Here is a 19,204-nt window from a genome sequence, read left to right on the forward strand (position 1 = left end):
AAAGAACATTTGGTACAATTTCTCAGAATATCTGTAAGTAATTGCACTGACCCGTATGAAAAATTTGATTGAAAGAAAGTAGATATACTGAAAAGTAGTTTACGTTCTCTAAAGTTAATTCTTACCTAAAGTACTAACAGCCTATCGTATAATGCTGAAAAAAGGCATGATTGACATGGCAACACTTTAACCATGTAAAAGATTCTATAACAGTCTTAAATATTATGAACATTATATAACTGATTATTTCTAATCTAATAAAGCAAGTTATTCTCTATGGTAAATATCCTAAGCCAGCTTCTAAACTGACTGAACTTCTCATGCTTGAAATACTACTGGTCCTTTTGCAGCTTCTTGCTGACTCTGATCCAAATACAGCTGCAATTTCAGCACTTTTCTTAATTGAGAGAGCTTCATGATGAGCTGTAGGTCTAGCTGCTCCAATATAATTAGATTTTTTATTCCTTTCGGCTCCACCAACGTAAACTAAACGACCATGAGGATCTCTTGCACTTACTACTAATATTTTTTCATTTTTCGAATGTTGTGATTTTTTTCCTGGATTAAATAAATCATAATCCAATGCTAAATTATCTGAACTACTTCTTGCTGGAGATGGGCGCATCTATAATTGTAACAAAAAAAGAATGGATATACAAATTAAATATTAGTATAATTAAGAGCAAATTTCATTAATTTAGTAGCATTACCTTATAAAATTCTAAGCTCTGTGAAGATGAATGACTTTTGCTATTTCTTGATCCTCGTATTCTATCAGGACTACCTTCTGTACTAAGACTGCCTTCAGATGGAATAATTCCTCTTTGACGCAATTGCTCTAAAATTGTTGGTTGGGACGTGGGACGTCGTGAACAATAGCATTTATTGCTTTCAGAACAACTATCTGTATCGCAGTTACATACAATAATATTGTTACTAGTCAGCTGTTCCAATGTTTTCCGTGGTAAAGAACAGTAACATTTATCGGCAGAAGTACAAGTACAAGATTCAGAATCATAACTACATTCACTGCAACTCACGTAACCACTACTACTTCTGTTTGCTCCAGCATTTCTAGTTAACCGTTTGCCTTAAAGAAAATGAAAATACAAAATTATATATTTATTATTGGAATCATTGTTTCAAATCAGTTGGTAATATAATAAAAATTTACATGTATCGCTATCTTCAGATGTAGCTAATCCTTTAGGTCTTTTCCAAGATGATTTTCTTCTGCTTAACCTGCTAGCTAAAACTCTGTTGCGACTATTTCGCATATCACACGATGAACTGCTATCTAAGCTTTCATTAAATTTTTTAGCTGGAAAAATTACCGACGTAAATTCAGTTGGTCCAGATTTTAATTTTGACACTGATCTTTTAATAGCCCGTCCAAGTAGATTAGCTTTTCTCGTTGATCTCATTCGCTGAGGACATCTCCTTCTTTTCATAATATTTGCTGAACGTTGATACAATTCATCTTGTGTTAATGTTGAAGCAAGTTTCAGTAAAAATTCCTTATATAGAGGTTTTAATTCATTGAATGACATGCCTTCGGGATCTAAAAGAAAAAAATAATCTAGAATCCGTTTTTACTTTTTTTTTTTTAACTTTCAAAGAAAAACATTTTTCCAGTAATCTCTTGACCTACCGATAATAACATCAAGAATATCGTCAACACTAGTTAGGCCTTCTTGGTTTCTAAATTCATCAAATAACTCTGTAAATCCTAACGGTGTTCCACCATGAATATTATTAGGCAATCTAGTACTGCCTGGTTTGAGAAAGCTTCCTCGTCTAGGTAACTCCACTCTTGTCATCAAATCACCGCGTTCTACTTCTAGATCACTTAAAGAACGTTTCAGTTTAATATCCTGACTCGTTCTTGTTGCGTTTTCCGTTCTACTCAATGGAGGTTCACTTCCAGCACGATCCCTTTTTCTAATCTTTTGACAACCATGATCTGCTGTAATATTAATACCAGAAGAATTTTGTTGTCTTCTTGAAAATTCATCTATTCTAGAAACTCTTTGGGATGCACAACAATTTTCACGATGTCTCATATTTCTATTTATACTATTTCTTCTATTAGCTGTACAGGAACTATTACCACGATTTGACGATACATTATCAGCTAGAAAATTTCTTGTTTTTTCATAATTTTCAGTATCATCTTGATCAAGACTATAAATTTTATTTGCATCTCTAAAATGATCTTCATATGATTTATTTTTATTTCGATTATTTCTAGGCCTCCTATCACGAGCAGGAATTTTACAATACTTTGAATTATCTTCAACTTTATGAAGTAAAGATATATCTTGATTTGATCTATAAAGTGCTCCAAGTTGACTGGCATAATTTCCATTTCTTCGACAATTTTCATTAATACTATGAAAGTCTTGATTCTCTTCATATAACTGAACCTCCGGAGCATTAACTACTTCACCAATAATAATTCCATTCTTTTCAATAAAAGAATAATTTTTTTCTAATTCATACAAGTTATTTTTTTTTGATAATTTATTTTCATCATTAATCTTTTCTCCATCTTTTGTTTCATTAACAGAATGTAGTTTGTTTCGATAATTATTGATATCTTCATTTTTGTTAATAGAATTTTTTTCTTTACTTTCTTTATTTCTTTCTTGAGTAACTGGAATTGTTGAATTATCGGTAATTTCCTTTAGAATTGTTTTTGATTCTTTTAATTGATTTTGCCTTTTCCTCGCTTCAACGACGTCTTCAGGCATGATTTCAGATATTCTTTTTTTCCTCGGTACTTTAACATTTACTGATCTAGACGATCCACCATCAGTTGTAGAGCCAGACGTAGAGTTTTTCTTAACTCGAGGTGGTCTAATTGGATGAGGTAAAACTGACTTTGGTGGAAGATTGTTGTAAGTATTCTTACTGATGACGGAAGTATAATCAACAACACTCGAAGCAACAGAAGCAAGACTGACACATCCCAAACCATTACTTTGCCTTGGACGTCTGCGGTTGGATTCTAAATCAGCTAATAGAGCTCGATAGAGTGTAGCTGCAGCTGCTATAGCATCCTCTTCAGTTTTACACGCAAACGCATGACACTCAAGAACTCTCGCTGCTCCAGGCCGTCTCATAACCACTGCAAAAACTGGTGGATAACAACTAACATCTGTAGAAAGACCTCGCATTGTCCTATACAAGTCCGCATGTTTTTCATCACTCCTAGGCGTCTGCTCTTCACCAATTAAAGGTATGAAAGCATGGTGAAATTCATCAGAAGCATTTTCTGACGTTGAAACTCTACAACGTAATTTTAATGCACTCCATACTGCTATTCGTCGAAAAGGATTGGTTTTCTCTATTAATTCTGATGTTCGAAACGTCAAACCACGACGAGAAATCTCTAACTCAGCTGACACAGGACTGTTCATACATTCAAGTAATTGACGTAGAGGTTCTTGAAGACCACGTACACTTGCTATCCGACCACCAACTGGTGCAGCTCCCATGTATTTCACCTAAAAAAAAATATTTATGTATATTTAATTGTAAATAAATTATTCTGAGATAATAATTATTTTAGAAGTCCAGTGAAAAATGATTTTCAAGTATTGGGTGAATATTTAACGAATTTTAATAATCGTAAATTATGGATAAACTAAATATTTATGAAAATAGTTTGATATTTGTAAAAAAAAATATTCATGAGATTCAAGTTTACTCATTTCCATGTTGATTTTTCTTATTAGGTATCACGAATTATCTGATGATTGTTATACTTCGCAGCTCGTAGGTAACGAATGAAAGTGATGCGACGGGATTGAAAAAGAATATTTAAAAGGAGTGAACAATGTAGAAGTAAATTTAAAGAAAGTATTCACTTTCTTTATTTGTCTTGCAAAATAAAATGTGTTTTTTGCAAATAATTTTTCGAGAAATTGTTTTTAGATCGTTTCACTGTTTCAATATTAAAGATAATTGTAAAAGCGTAAAGAAAATCTGAAATGATTCACAATAATTATCATATTCTAATGAATATACTTGAAGAGAAAAGCTTATATTACATGAAGTTATTCATCCAAGTAATAAAAAAAATGATCGACAATGATTCGAAGAATTACTTTTATTTTAGAAAATATTTATCATAAAAATAGCATTGTCACTGGGTCTAAATTTCGTACAAAGGGGAAAGGTCTGATAGCTATTACCATAAGTGAAAATCGATGTACAGTGAGTGAAATTATAATGAAAAGAATTGTTCTCATCAACTTTAAGAGAAAGAAGGAAATAAAAGCTTAAGTGATTTTAATGGAGCATTTATAATATTCTTATCAGTACTCGAATGCGTTTAATCAATTGATTAAAAAATTTGCATTAAAAAATAATGTTTTAGCATAACGAAAGCTAAATTAAGACTACTGTTTCTATCTAATAATAATTAATCAAGTTTTTTTGGTATCATAATTAGAATTAGAATCTTCATTTATATAATCCTCTAATCAAAAAACTTACTTCCCATAAAATAATGCCATTTTTAAACTATACAATTAGAAAGTTAATAAGCCTAAAACGATCAATTATTCTCTAGTTAAGGGTAAACTTTATATAATTATTTATGTGATAAAAACACTTGATACAAGCATTAATTAAGGAACTTACAGGTAATATAGCAGCTGCGCATTCACCCTTACTACCAGCTTCTGCTTCCACAGATGCAAACATAGCTTCGATTCTTGCTTGAACTGCATTATTAGCTCTGTTTTGTTCATCTAAAGTAACATCACCCGTAGTTGATTGCCTACATACAGTACTATAATAATCTCCATAAGTAGAGCTGCAGACTGATTTGGTATCCTCAAATAATGAGTCAATCCTTGCTTTACTCTTCATTGAACACTCAGATGCTGCGTCATTTAGACGAAAACCTCCTTCGTAACAGGACATTTTTGCTACCATTACCTGATAATTCTTAGTATATCAATTGCCAGTGTTAGTTGCTTCCTGGTGTCAATTGTAGCTTTGCTAAATTAGATAGTGTAGAAAATTATAAAACAAGCCTTGAAAATATTTCGATTCGCCCTGAGACATTGTCGAGCTTATGATTAGCCTGGATTCTGAAAGAAACATGAAATATAATTATTGTTAATTTTGTGTTTTTCAATAACTTGGTAATGTTGCATGTAAAAATTATGCGTGAATGCTTCTATTCTTTATATCACATTCTCTATTGCTGTTATGTTTATCATATGCATCAGAGAAATTCATTTACAACTACTGTAAGTGGAAACGTTTGTCAAGATATTTTTTGATCAATTTCGTTTTGTAAATAAATAGAAAATTCCGTAGTCTGTATCTTGTATTAGCTTATATATGATAAAATAACTTTAGATGTAAGAATGTCTTATCATTTTTATAAATCATCGTATGTATCTTGGAATCGCTGTTGGAAGACGAAGCATAAAAATTGGTACAAATTTCTCTATTTCACTTGTTGGCAAACGTACATGCGTTAATGTTTTTTTTCTCAATTTATCATCATAAAAATAGTTAAGCTTTCTCGATTTTATAGAAAGACATGAATATTGTATAACGCAAGTGAAGCAGATTTTAAAGTTTCTATTTGAAAAAAATCATTTTAAAAACTCATCAAGTACATCGTTAATTGAAGTCAAGAAGATTGAAATTTAATTGACAGAAAAAATTGATTCAAGTATTTCAATGATTACTTTTTACATGTATAACAATTGTTAAATCTCGAGCATGTATTTAATCAGATAATTATTTCGTTAAACGATTGCGTTGCTTTAGAAAAAGCAAAAATGAAAAAAATGAGGTCGTCTATAATTTTGATTCGTTCTTTTAAAAACATGTTTTGAAGGTCGTTTTCCAAAATTAATGCAATCTTATGAGTTTTGCAGACTTCTCAAACGCATCAGTAGTTTTGGAATCGAATATGTAGATTAAAAACCAAATATAAAGAAAGTTGTCGTCCTACTTTCAGAGAACTTTTTGACTAAAGATATTTACGAAGGTCACTTGTGTCGAATACATAAAGATCATATTGTAATTATTTCATTTAGTTATCTTTAGTAACGATAATATCAACATTTATTTTATCTTAACTCACCAAAGTATTCATTAAATTTTTGGATCATGTTAATCCTTACTCCATTCGTTGATCGGTACAGAATCACTTGCCATTCTCATCAATATATGTTTTTATATTTTACAGATATTTTAATAGTCATAAAGAAGATTATTTCAGTATTAAATTCACCTTAATCAGACCAACTGGTACGCATTTTGCTCGCAATCGGAATTGGAGCGACTAAAAGTCACAAGAACTAAAATTAGCACTTAATATGGTAAAAAAAGAGTCAATCAATGATTTAGTGATATAAATATAAAAATTAGATCGAAAGTATCACAAATAATATATTGTCAACACTACTACAGTTGCCCGCAAGTATGTTTGAATCGCAAAGACGTCATTGCGTACACTAGATTGTAACAGAACAGTGAAACAACATCGAAGTATTAAACGTAAAGAGGCGACTCCCCTAGCTTAAGATGACGGGAAACGTCGAGGTAGAACGTTGTGGGTTCATGGAGGAGATGCAACTACTTCTGTTGGTGTTCAAGAGAGCTCAACTTCTGTAACGGTACACCCAGATCGTCTTCAAGACTCACCGAGCCACACTCGTGCCTACATGAGAGTCCTGTTATTCTAACCATGCGTGATGTTCACGACTTATATCTGATGTTTTCTTCGTTTTCTCCTTTTATATTTGGTTCATGACAGACCAATAATCATTTTGAGTGTTTTTAGAATTGTTTTTTTTTAACATGTTGAAAAACAGAAAGGGTGAAATTCCGGAGAATGCGGAAGAAATGGTTGAGCAGACGTAACGCTTGAATTATCGAAAGAAGTTATTTTTTGTTCTCGTCATTTTGATAAATTATTTATTTATGTCAGCATTATGATTTCATTTTGCTCTTTAACTTTATTTCCAATAGGCGATAGTGTTTTTCAGTCACAGTTTATAATATTTGCATTGATAAAAATCAACCAATAAAATTCATTCAATTACCTCAGTTTATTTAAATATTGCAAACTCCATACCTCGACATAAATAAATAAGTAAATATAAGTAAATATTAGTCACAAAGGCTGATTAAGCTAATAAGAGTGAAAAAAAGATATACTCAAGGATGCTACCTTTTTATTAAATCACTACAAAGAAAGGTAATTAGAGCATTGAATATTTATTCAAATTTTATGAAAATTCTTGCGAATTCCTTTATAATCTTTGATTTATTTCAAATTATTCACATCATCATCTGCTATATCCATTAAAATTTTTTCTCAATGAGATGTAATAAAAGTTTTTAAGTGTTTGTAATAAGCACTTGTAGAGTATCATGAATCCAACGGTATCAGTACAAACTACACAGTTCAATAGCTTTGGACCGTTGAAAAGAAGAAAAATTTTAATTCCACCTATGAGTCCTCTGGTAAAGTGTAGTGCATTGGACTCTGGATAGTCCATAGTCATATAGCATCTGTTATGCGTCACCTTTGAAGGAACTGTTCTTTTCTATTCAGAAGATCTTCAACGGTTCTCTGTTGAATTTAGACAAAACAAAATTTTTTTGGCTAATATTTGTTTATCTAAATGACTTTACGTAGTTGGTCAAAGGATTATTGAGAAGAATAAAACTGGTAGATGGTAGAAATGAAAGAAGGTGCAAAATTCAGTTATCAACGCATAATAGCACGTATGTTTAAACGACCATGAAATATGCGAAACGTAATATCGATGCCTCGTAAATTACGAAAGTCCGTTACGGTCGTAATCCGTGCCGTCACGGAAAATAATTGTAAATGATTCAATTGATGTCCTTAACATTTTTATTCAAATGTTAAAAGGGTTCTTGATCGCTTGAAACATATCTTAATGTATTCTCTAGATAACTTTTATCTTTTATCATTAATGATTAATTTTGATTGATGATTAATTTCCAAGATAATAATATATTCTAAACACCAACTACTTTTTTAATTAAATAGTAATTAATAAGTCACATAAATCATACACAATTGTAATTATCAACTTATAAAAACTGGTCCAAAAAGATAATGAGTCAGTTTTTTATTTTCATCTGAAATTAACAACGAATGATAAATAAATTTACTTTTTTCTAATTTAGTACCTTTCGATTTATCCGACTGTATTGTGAGTGATATAATTATGACATCTAAAAGATTCAAATATTAACATTTAATTTGTAACTTACTCATTTATGTTTGTAGTTTTTATTAAATTACTTCTGTACACGGCTGTATGGAACTTGTAAGTTTCGATGCCCAAAAAAACTTGTAAGTTTCGATGAATAAAGATTATTATTATGACTATTACAGCTTCTGTAATGATCCAAAAAACCTTAATAATTTGTGTAGTTATTATATTTTTTATAATTTTTTTTCAAGACTCCAGGATTTATCTATTGGAAGATTAGTACTGTATAATTACACAGTCTGCTTCGTTCGAAAAGGAACTTACTATCAAGTGCGATTGTCACTTGAGATAGTAAAGAAGATGGCACAAAAATAGCTGGAACAATTGTGAAAGTCAGCAGCGCGTCAATCCAGAATGATTTAAAAATAAAAACATCTAAGTACGATAAAACGCAAGTGTAATTAGATTGCTAATGGAAAAAATATGTGGACAAATTATGTGCAGGAAATAAGATAGATTCGATTAACACCTCTTCAGATCTCTATAATTAATACTACACAACATTTGCGTCATGTATTTCATCACTAGATCATTTTCTTGAAGATTACTATAATACGGTTTATGACTATTATTTATATAAGATAAATATTATTGCAAAATTACCAGTTTTATGTGATTATATTAGCAACAACTTTACCATTTTTTTAGCGTTGAGGCATTAAAGCACCGTTAGCAATTTTAATTTTCACCAACGTTTAATTTCATCGTGATAATTGATCATTCAAAGCAGTCAAGATGGTAAGTAGAAGTAAAGGAGCTTTTCATTAAAAGTGTTTCAACCGGCTGACCTAATTGTTAGTAGCCTAACTGATAACTGTATATGAAAAAAATTTTTATGACGTTAGCCTGTAACTGTAATTCAAGCTTTTAGTGTTTAGTTTGTGGTAGAAAAAAAAATGGTTTTATTCATATTTAAATTCAGAATAATAAAAAAATATAATGATAATAAAAAAAATAAATGGAACACTATAAGTTATATTAATTAGTTTCATTTATTTATTATTTGCAATTATTATCGTGTACAAGAAAAATCTTACACACGTCAATTATTTTATATTATAAATTTATTTTTTTATATAAATATAAGATGATGGCGTACAGAAACGTAGCACAAGTTGCGAATGAATATAAATGTCATTGGTCATTGACCTCATTTTTCCCTCTCAATTCTTGCATATTTTACAGATCAATGATTTAATTAAGAAACTACATGTATTTATTAGATCATTCACACACATGTGACGGTCCAACGCACATATTTACGCGAACTTACTTCACATAACTTCGATGGCACATTCATATTGGTGCGCACACTCTTTTTTAATGAGTTTACTTTTCGTAACCATATTGGACATTTTACAATAATACTTATGTACGTATAATTATGCTAAAATAGTTCTTTTTAAATGTTACAGATTATATTTAACATACGGCACTTTCCGTCTGCTATTATTTTTGTTTATGCTCATGACTGTGCATTATGCATATTGGAGGATCCTAGGTGAGTTAACTAATTTTAATTTAATGATTATTATGTTACATTGATATGCAATTTGATAAACTACACTTCTGATTAAATACATATACATATGGTCGAGTATTATTACGTAATATACGCATATTATATTAAAGACTTAGAAAGTAAGACATCAAGTGTCATCCATCCAACATCAGAATCAAGCCAAAGTGTTACCAGTCACTTTCAATATTATTGATTATGCTCTTGACTTACTGTTAACTCACTAAAATCCTATGGTTGCTGATAAGAATTCTGGGACAATTTTTTTTAAATACTTAAAAAATGTTTTTAATTTTCTAACACTGATGAGTATTCATATTAGATTTCCATTGACTAAGCGACAAACTATGACATTGTACACTAAATATTTTTTATCACTTTTAATATTTTTATGTAAACACGATTTCAAACATTGTCCCTGAATGTCAAGTTAATTACGTGTATCCAATTAAAATAGATAATTTGAAAGATAAAAATTTATAAATACATTATTAAAGAGTTAATAATTAAGTAATATCAATTATCATGATTCCAAGAGAAATTAAAAATAAATGGCGCCATTTTATTTATAGTAACAATATAATCTTTTTTGCACTGACTCATTCATTTGGTAAATATATTGAAAAAAATTCAAGTATGTAATCTATAGTATAAGTATAGATTTAACAGTTGTTTATTATGAAAATTGTAGATTATTTTTCAGTCGACGAGCTCAATATGCGAGCAATGAAAATTCTCAGCGTACAAAAATTTTTCCCGTTATAAAATTTAGTTTATGCGGGCACTGGGAAACGTTTTATTATTTTGCATGATAATGATAAGGATTCAGAGAGTGAAGAAGCTACACATTGACCTCGAAACTCATCGACAATATAACCATGAATAACAAAATTGCATCTGGTTGTCATCATTTCTATTATCTGTGAAGATGATGTAATCGCATCCTTTTCGTTTTATTTTATGATATGTGACATAAAAACTTGATATTAAATTTTCTTCTTGCTGATGTTCACCAAAGCCTTCATTATTACGTCATGCTTTATTGACTCCTGCACAAAAGATTGGCTCCAACCACCAGCCATACGTATTATCAGTGTGGTTAAAAAATAATTTTATTTACTCAGAGCTCATTTCTATAAATAGACTGGATAACTGATTAGCGTTAAACAGTATAATTGTAACTGACTCTTACCTTTTGCATACCATACATCTTTACACCACTTGTAATCACGTGTATGTACACTCAGGCCATTTGGCCCGATATAATTTATTCAATAGTTTCACATGTTATATATAAAACGTAATAGTTCGAAGTAAGATTTATATTAAAAATTTTTATAAGATCCTATACATTTTGTTTAATTTTCTGTGCAACTCTGTTGCGCTTCGTAAAGTCAACATCCTCGAGCATTAGGTGTATAACATGACAGCGTGACTACAATTATATTGTTCCCATCCGCTCAATTAGCTTGAAAACAACATACAGAAGATTATTCTTTAATTTTCTTGTTGAAATGAGTATCTATCGTCATAAAATGAAGAAGTCAATGTACGACTAATGAGCAATGAGCAATGTATCTCATTGATTTTTTATGCCCTGTATCAATTTCGTCGATCAGTGGCAATAGATAATCAATATCTATTTAATATCCAGATAATATCGATGATGATTAAAAACCTTGAATATCAATTTCCATCTGTAATAAATCAATCATTGTCACTGTACGTATGTATTGATTGATTTTACCACATCTTCCCGTTTCCAATAACTCAATGAACCGCAACAGTTTAACGAGGTCGTGGTCTCGGTAGGGGCTGAGGTGGATGATGATTAGCTCGATTATAGGATGTTTTATCATGGCCATCATCAAGATTCAAGCCAGCAACCATTTGTGCAATCTCCCGGTCTTTCTTTTCTTCTTTAGGCAGAGCTGATCCGTTCTGAGACGTGAACCCTAGTGATGCAAGACTTCCATGACTTCTACTACGGTGCTCTGCTCTGATACTGTAGGAAAAAGCTCGTTCATTTAAATGACCTTTGCGTCTATATATTCCAGTTCCGTAACGTGAATCATTATCTTGATTGTCAGTATTCGTATTTTCAGGAGATGCTGTTAAATCTGCATGTGAAGCTGCAAGTCTTCTGTTTACACCCAAAGTAGAAGAATCAACCTCCTGATGTCGTCTTCCTCGATTACCTGAAGTGCCATAAGTAGGCTGATAAAGTGCAGCTGGTGGCGGTGGCACTACTGGTAAAGGAGCATAAACCGGAACTATTGGTGCTGCTGCTGGTATCGGTCGTATACCTCTGGGATGATGATGAGCTTTCCGCGGAAGAGTTGCTGCTGGTACTAAAAGCACTGGAGCTGGTCTAGCAAGAGTACCTGCGACAGACCTACTAGTTGGTGGCATTTGATGCGAGTGATAATGCTGTTGTCTGATTGGATGTCCAAGAGTATGATGGCCATGACCATTTGTATAAATAGCTTGAGGATGTATTTGATGAGGATGATGAGTAATCTGCATAGGTTCTTCATGTGCGGTACGATTTTTTAATTTTTTTAATTTTTTATTTGCTTTTCTTCTAGTTGAAGATGTGGATTCTTCTGTAAGAAGAGGTTGAGATGGCGGTGGTGGAGGTGGAGGCGGAGGTGGAGGAGCTATTAATTGTCTCGGTCGTGATCCTCGAGTGCTTCTCATAGTTCCTTGCTCTTGATATACGGCATCAACTTCATCTCTGCCCTTTGCCCATACTTTATGATTTTCATCACCATTATAAAGACTGATATCATCATTAGATGCAGTGTCCAATCTAGTTCCCAGAGGACTATTATTGTCTAAGGTAGTACTTGAACCACCAAGTGTGTGATATAGACTGCCATTACCGTTCGTTCCATTGGCGTGATGTGAACTTGCTGGTGGTTCACTGTTTGTGATGGTTGCCATTGAGGGGTCAAGACCTTTGGCATAACTACTATCTGCATACGCATGAAAGCAGCATCTTACCAGGGCGTTGGCTGCCATGTCACGCTTACAGATGAAGGCGTGGCACTCCAGAACTTTAATCCCGGTTGTACGACGTAATACAGCCGCAAAGAGAGGTGGATGATTAGCGCTAGGATTCCTAGCAAACGGCGAATCAAGCGGTAAAAATCTAGTAGTTGAAGAATCACCACTACCTCCCTTCACATGTCGCACTGCTGCACAATAATGTAATGATTCGATAGGAAAAAACCTTGTAACTTTCTTCCGATGTTCATCAACATTCTCCAAAAGTAAACCATTGCTCCACACACTTAACCAGGAATCAATACCACGTGCTCCAAGTGCACCTTGTTCCGGATATAGCTCACGTAAGGGCTCTTGCACTCCAAGAAGCCCTTCTTTGCTTGCATGAGGAACTGAACTGCCAAGATAAAGGACTCGACAACGACAATAAGGAGTCGCAGTGTCTTGATTTGAACCCCTCATTGTTTCCTGGATTATAAAAGGATTATAGGTAAGAATAAATTCAAATTTGACACAGTTATTAATAATACTTGACTATAGTTTTACATAAAATCATGTTGTCACACGCACCTGAGCTTAAGATTTAAATGGTCTGACAGAAGAAAAAAATACTTCAGATGTCGAAAACCTGCACAGCTGCGTAAGAAAGGACCTTCTGGCAGATTAATAGCACTAGATGTGACTCAATCTTGTTGCAAAATCACTCTACAGGATATTCTCGTACCGATCACGATTTTGCAGCAGCTGTAGCTGCCTCACGGAGATCGCGTTAGGCCATTATGGCTGCCTTCTTCGCCACCAAGCCTCTCTTACCTGAGAGAGTTTCTGTCTCACTCACTTCCTCGTGACGAGTTACTGTCCCACTCGCGGCGGTGATCCCTCCACTTATTCTGTGTAGCTTACAGCGTGACTCCCCACACTACACGTCCTTCTCTCCTCATTCCTTTTTCTCCCCTTTTCCCACAAGACCTCTCGCTCGCTTGGTATGCGGCTAACCAGTGGCGTCGGAGCTGTACATACGTGCCCCCTTGGAATTCGTCCTCCTTCTCCTCCTACTCTCTCAGGAGGTATCTCCTTTCTTTTCTTTTCTACTCTCTTCCTTGTTACAGCTCACGAAAGCACACCTCTCACTTGGCTCCAAGTCGACCAAGGAATCTAAAGGTGCGGCTCCTGATATTATTTTCTTATATATTCTTCCTCTTCTTAGGTCTCGACAATTCACACATGCTTTTCCATAATAATTTTCCTATGATCTCTATCTATTCCCTTCACTAAACTCATCAATTAAAATGCGACCATTCAGTTTTGAAAGGTTGCCCGTAGAGTCAAGTCTCGTGCACTCTTAATCTACCCGGTAATTCTTGGTTGTTCCCACGAGCCGTCAAACAATTTTTAAATTACGTAAAAATAATTTAAAAACCCCAGAACACGGATTTCTTTATGTGAGTTATTTAAATGCCAACGCTTCAATAACAAACTTTGGCACCTTTAAATTTGCACACACGATAAAAATCAAGTAACACACGCACAAGGTCTTGCTATGTTGACGGTTGGTGCCAGACTGCGGAGACTTTGGAGAACTTGACGGGAACCGATGAGGAAAACAGCTCAGCTACAGTATAGGTGGAACCGGCTAACATGCTTCGGTGTCTCCCCTTCTCTCTTCTTTTTTTCTTTATCTCTTTCTAACTTACTTAGTACAATCTACTCTTACCTCTCATTCCCACCCACGGACTTATAGATTCTATGTATACCTGTGCCCGCGTACTATACGACGTATGCTCTACGACTATATGCGACTTGCCAACATTCCCCAAGAAGTCTCTTCGACCGATGACCAGTTCACAGTCACAGGTAGAATATATTTTTCCTAGGATTTTATATTGCCCTAGTCAAAAACCTGTAGCTGAACACAATAGAAATGAAACGTTTTAGTTTGAATAATTCAAGCATGACGAAGGCCACTTCATTAGAAAAAATGGATCAAGTAAAAAATCAGTGAGATGATGAAATTTTGGAATGAAAGGCCCCATTATTTTAAAAGCAAAAAATTAACTGGTGAAAAGTAAAGAAAGGCGTATTATATGTGGTACAAACAGAAATTAAATTTTTTACCAAAACATTTGTATTATCTACCTCCTGCCTACTACTTAATTTGTATCAGTCTCATAAAATTGAATAGAAAAGGACCTTGAAAAGCCTCCCAACCATCTACGTGATTTGTTTAATAATAATACGTAGGCTTCATAACAAACACACACAATGAATCCGCGGTCGGATATCCTCTTTGTGAGACACAAAGGTACCAGACATTTAATGAGTCAGAGGTTACTTGAGGGGAAAAAGAATTCAAAGATGAAAAACTTGGGAAAGACGCTGAAGAATTGTAGAAAATAACAAATGAATATGGAGCAAACTTGATGGAAAATATGATAACCCGTTTAAGGGTACATTTTAAAATCATACTAATGGTGGGTAAAGGCTAAAGTACAATTACAACCTAGACTAAGGAGAATGTTGATACTTGATACTCAAAACAGCCATTCTCTTATTGCATAGGCTTAAATTCCATCTAGGTGATTTTTTACATATGCATTTATGTAACTCGATGCAAATTAAATTAACAAAAAATCAAAGCTTACAGGTCAGCACTAATGTAATGAAGTGGAACCATACCTACAAAGATTTATCTTATGCGTGCCAGAGTTACATATAGGGAAATCAGGGTCGCGTGATCGTAGACCCTGACCGTTGAGAACCAATGTCGTGTGATTCTCATGACTAGGTGCAGAAATGTTTGTTATTTTTATTAAGTGCTTTGTGAAAAGATAATATTTTTTACATAGGAGATATTGGCCAAAGTCTATTAATTGCCAAAATCCTTGTACAAGCTCTCAGGAATTTTTATACTTGAATTCGGACAAACATCTGAAATTTATTTGCCAAATTACAGAGAGAATAGCGTCAGAATTGTTAAGGATATGTTGTAGCTGGCATTTATAGTCTGCAAGAAGACCGGTTTGATTTTATAACTCAAGAAGTTTGGAGTTTGAAGATAAGTTTCAAAGTCGAGAAAGGTCCCAAAAATAAATTGCAACGGATCGGAGAATAAATAAAAAGCTGTTAATAAAATAAGAATAAATATTGAGGCAAAATAATAATAAAGATAATAAAATATAAAATAGATATTCAAATTATAATGCTTGACGTGGAATATGAAAGAACAGTTTATTGTTAGAAAACATAATCCGATATGTTGCCGGAAATGTATGGATTTTTCATGTCAGTGGAACAAACGAACGGAAAAGATGAGTAAAATAAAGTAAAAAATTTTAAATTATCCGTGGGAATATTTCTGGTACCAAAAATTTACATGTCTTGAAGACATTACACTTGGATGATGATCGTATATCTCAACCCGTAAGTATGCCAATCATATAATTTATATTCAATTTATAAACTCGCATTAAACTTTTTATCACCTTTCATTATATTGTCTGTAGCAGTATACCATTATTTCATTTAACGGATAATTGTTACATTAACGGAAAAAAATTGATAGCCAAGACAAGAATAAGAACATTATGTAGGAAGGAAAATACATTAAAAGAATGTATTATTTTGTGGTAGTCGACACTCATTCCTTCAGAATGGATATTTTCTAATTCTAATGAGTTGTCATAAGAATCCGGAATTATTTTAGACGTTTGAGATTCCTTTGCAAAAGGTCACAATATTTTTTTGAGTTTTCTCACGCTGGTGATGCATATCTCTTCCTACTAAGAAAAAATGAAACATGAATTTTTACATTTCACGATGTAATTTGAAGAACAATTGGATGTCTCCATCACCATCATCATCATCATCGTCTTATTCTATTTATGACGATGAAGCAGCGTGAAAAGATGATGTAATAAAGATTATGAAAGTAATATTCATGCGTGATAGCTTTCTCAAAGAATAGCTCAATGATGTATGTTTTGATTATATATTTCAAATAATTACAGAATATGTTTAATGATATTTTCTTTTGTTTTTAGACAAAGTACTTTTATAGTATTGCAATAGAGATATCGATTTGGTATACTGATCATTGCTATAGATGATGAATACGATTCGCAAACGAATATTTCCATCGAGTGGGTCAGTAGGTCACCGCCATGTTAATTACTTGGAATCCATCAACTCTCTTGTATACCAAGTATATCTCCTCGACAAGTAATCTGCTCTTTTGCTCCATCTTTTAAAATTGAGTCTCTGTCTCTCTTTTCTCGCATTGACGAGTTTGGCTCGACGGTGAGATCTTTAACTCTCCCATTTCTTCATCACAAGTACTTCTTTCTGTAACCTCATCGCCATTCTCCCTTGATGCAGTACTGCTTTGAGACAGGAAACTCTGCTGTAATCGTCAAATGGAATCGTGTGCATCGCGGTGTCCGAGCGTGACAATATTTCCTTCTCCATTTCTTCTCTTTTCCCTACATCTTGCCTATCTTGACTGTAATACCACAAGAATTAATTTCGCTCGAATTTCCTACTCATAGTCAGCATACGTGCTGTAAACATTCAGAGAAATTCCGCGGTTATATATCTTGAGAATTAATATACATCTTAGGAGTAAAATGTTTATTAATGGCAACTAAAAATACCTTAAATGAATATTTATACTTAGTTTAGCTTAATAATTAATATTCTTTTTTATGTCTTTAGATATATATGAGCATGACTATAAAGATCAGGAAAGTGCTAGATTAACAAGAGACTGACGAGCTCTTTTACGACGATGAACCCAAGAGTTTCTATTTCTGAGAAGTCCACTTCCGCATGCAAGCTGCCTATCAATTTATTTAAAACCCTCACAATAAAAAGAGCATTATAATAGGTAATATAACAGATTCTTCTAGACTATGATATATATTTTAGCGCCATCAACTTCCATAAATTTCGTACTATAATGTTGAAGTTCAGCGAGTGTATAATAATATCAAATATTAGAAATTTAATGAGTGTTTAGTTTATGATTTCTTTCTCGCGAAACTTTTACATTAAAAAGTGAAAAAATGGGAAAATTCCTTTTTTTTCTTTTCAATTGCTCAGTTTTTTTAACAAAAAGAATAATTTCAATTTAAACATAAATTTTGGCCCCATTAACCATGACAATTTTCTTCCGTTGTCTTACATTGGCTTCAACAAGTATGTAAAAGTTTAAAAAACTAGGAATTTTCACTCCAACAATTTATACGCATATTTAGCATTCCAATCTCTAGTATTTAATGCGTAGAGGCACGCCTATCTTTCCTCTGACTTATACATGGATACAATCTTACCACATTCACATGGATATACATTTCACGTTATTTCTATTCGATTAAAGAGAACTTTAAACGATATAATAATTTGAAATCTCCATAAAGGACCAAGTTGTTGATTGCACCTGTGACTAGACATTTTTCTTAGTAATTATTTCCCTTATTTATGCCAAGTTATCAAACATGCGGCTGATGTTTATCACAGAGAAGAATATCTTAAACACCTGGTACGTATCAAAAAGATTATAAATATTATGCTATAAATATTCTTTACAAATCATTAATAATACTTGGACATGTATCTTGATTGCAATTATTTTATTGTAGACTTGTAAGTAATGTGGATGCGTACCAAGCAGTGTCGATTAGAATAACGGGAGACACAAATGCCTGGGAAGTAGTACCTCCCTGAAGATTTTGCCGCGAGCACGAAAGCTGAATAAGGGTCGCACAAGTTGTAATAAAATCATTATTTTATTATTTATAAAAATAAAAATACCAGAATCGTTTGTTGTTATATTTTATTTTTTCAAGCATGAAAAATCGCATTGCAAAGATTACAATAAAATATATAACGTGCTAAAATTTTTCTTTGCAAGAGCAACGGGAGCAACGGAACTTCCGACAAGAGCTATCCGCTTTTCTATCACGTACTAGTGTCTCTATAGATAGACACGGGGTCATGACGACTCACAATGTTGCCTATTGAAGATAGAGAGGCATGATCATGTTTATATTTACCGTACAATCTACCTGGAATATATATTTTATTGTGTATTGGTCTTCTATTGTTTTATTATGAAATATTAACGAATACATCAACAAAGCCGAGTATTTATAATTATAATGTTATTCAAAATTAACAAAAAGTAACTTGTTTATAGAGTTCAACTGAAAAATAATTAATATTTATTAACTCTCAACCGTACAAATTTAGAAATAAAGAAGAGGAAGTATAGTAGATAATCCTTACAGGGTAAAGCCGTCAAGAATTCAAACAGGTTCATCTTTTTATGGATAAGAAGCATTGCAACATCGACCACCATGAATTCTATCCATCTTTTGGATTCAACTTG

General features: G+C 32.9%; 2 protein-coding genes and 1 long non-coding RNA gene across 3 annotated transcripts; 1 reads left to right on the top strand and 2 right to left on the bottom strand.

The window, feature by feature from the left end:
- Positions 1–56: 56 nt before the first annotated feature.
- LOC118071195 (uncharacterized) lies at positions 57–4,947 on the bottom strand. The gene is made up of 5 exons (XM_035090212.1): positions 4,651–4,947; positions 1,652–3,509; positions 1,175–1,561; positions 711–1,090; positions 57–625 (listed from the first exon to the last, which is right to left on the bottom strand). Exons 1-5 carry the CDS (start codon positions 4,945–4,947, stop codon positions 275–277), a joined length of 3,273 nt encoding a protein of 1,090 aa, XP_034946103.1. The 3' UTR covers positions 57–274.
- Positions 4,948–10,018: 5,071 nt separating this feature from the next.
- On the bottom strand, positions 10,019–14,420 carry LOC118071129 (uncharacterized). Its single transcript, XM_035090105.1, has 2 exons — positions 13,390–14,420; positions 10,019–13,287 (listed from the first exon to the last, which is right to left on the bottom strand). The coding sequence occupies exon 2, from the start codon at positions 13,279–13,281 to the stop codon at positions 11,599–11,601; it is 1,683 nt and encodes a 560-aa protein (XP_034945996.1). The 5' UTR covers positions 13,282–13,287; positions 13,390–14,420; the 3' UTR covers positions 10,019–11,598.
- Positions 13,170–18,613, top strand: LOC118071130 (uncharacterized). Its single transcript, XR_004690854.1, has 4 exons — positions 13,170–13,309; positions 17,530–17,701; positions 18,101–18,355; positions 18,456–18,613. It is a non-coding gene; the product is annotated as an uncharacterized lncRNA (long non-coding RNA).
- Positions 18,614–19,204: the final 591 nt, after the last annotated feature.

This window comes from Chelonus insularis, unplaced genomic scaffold (genome assembly GCF_013357705.1).
Source record: "Chelonus insularis isolate UGA/USDA-ARS -01 unplaced genomic scaffold, ASM1335770v1 contig_75_pilon, whole genome shotgun sequence".
Classification (NCBI taxonomy): Eukaryota; Metazoa; Arthropoda; class Insecta; order Hymenoptera; family Braconidae; genus Chelonus; species Chelonus insularis.

What these genes read in the sequence shown, in the direction of transcription:
- LOC118071195 (XM_035090212.1), bottom strand. Translation starts at nt 4,947, where the DNA reads ATGGTAGCAAAAATGTCCTGTTACGAAGGAGGTTTTCGTCTAAATGAC. An exon ending in GCGCAGCTGCTATATTACCT is followed by an intron (nt 3,510 to 4,650) that starts GTAAGTTCCTTA and finishes ATTTTTTTTTAG; the next exon opens with GTGAAATACATGGGAGCTGC. An exon ending in AGAGCTTAGAATTTTATAAG is followed by an intron (nt 626 to 710) that starts GTAATGCTACTA and finishes TTACAATTATAG; the next exon opens with ATGCGCCCATCTCCAGCAAG.
- LOC118071129 (XM_035090105.1), bottom strand. Translation starts at nt 13,281, where the DNA reads ATGAGGGGTTCAAATCAAGACACTGCGACTCCTTATTGTCGTTGTCGA.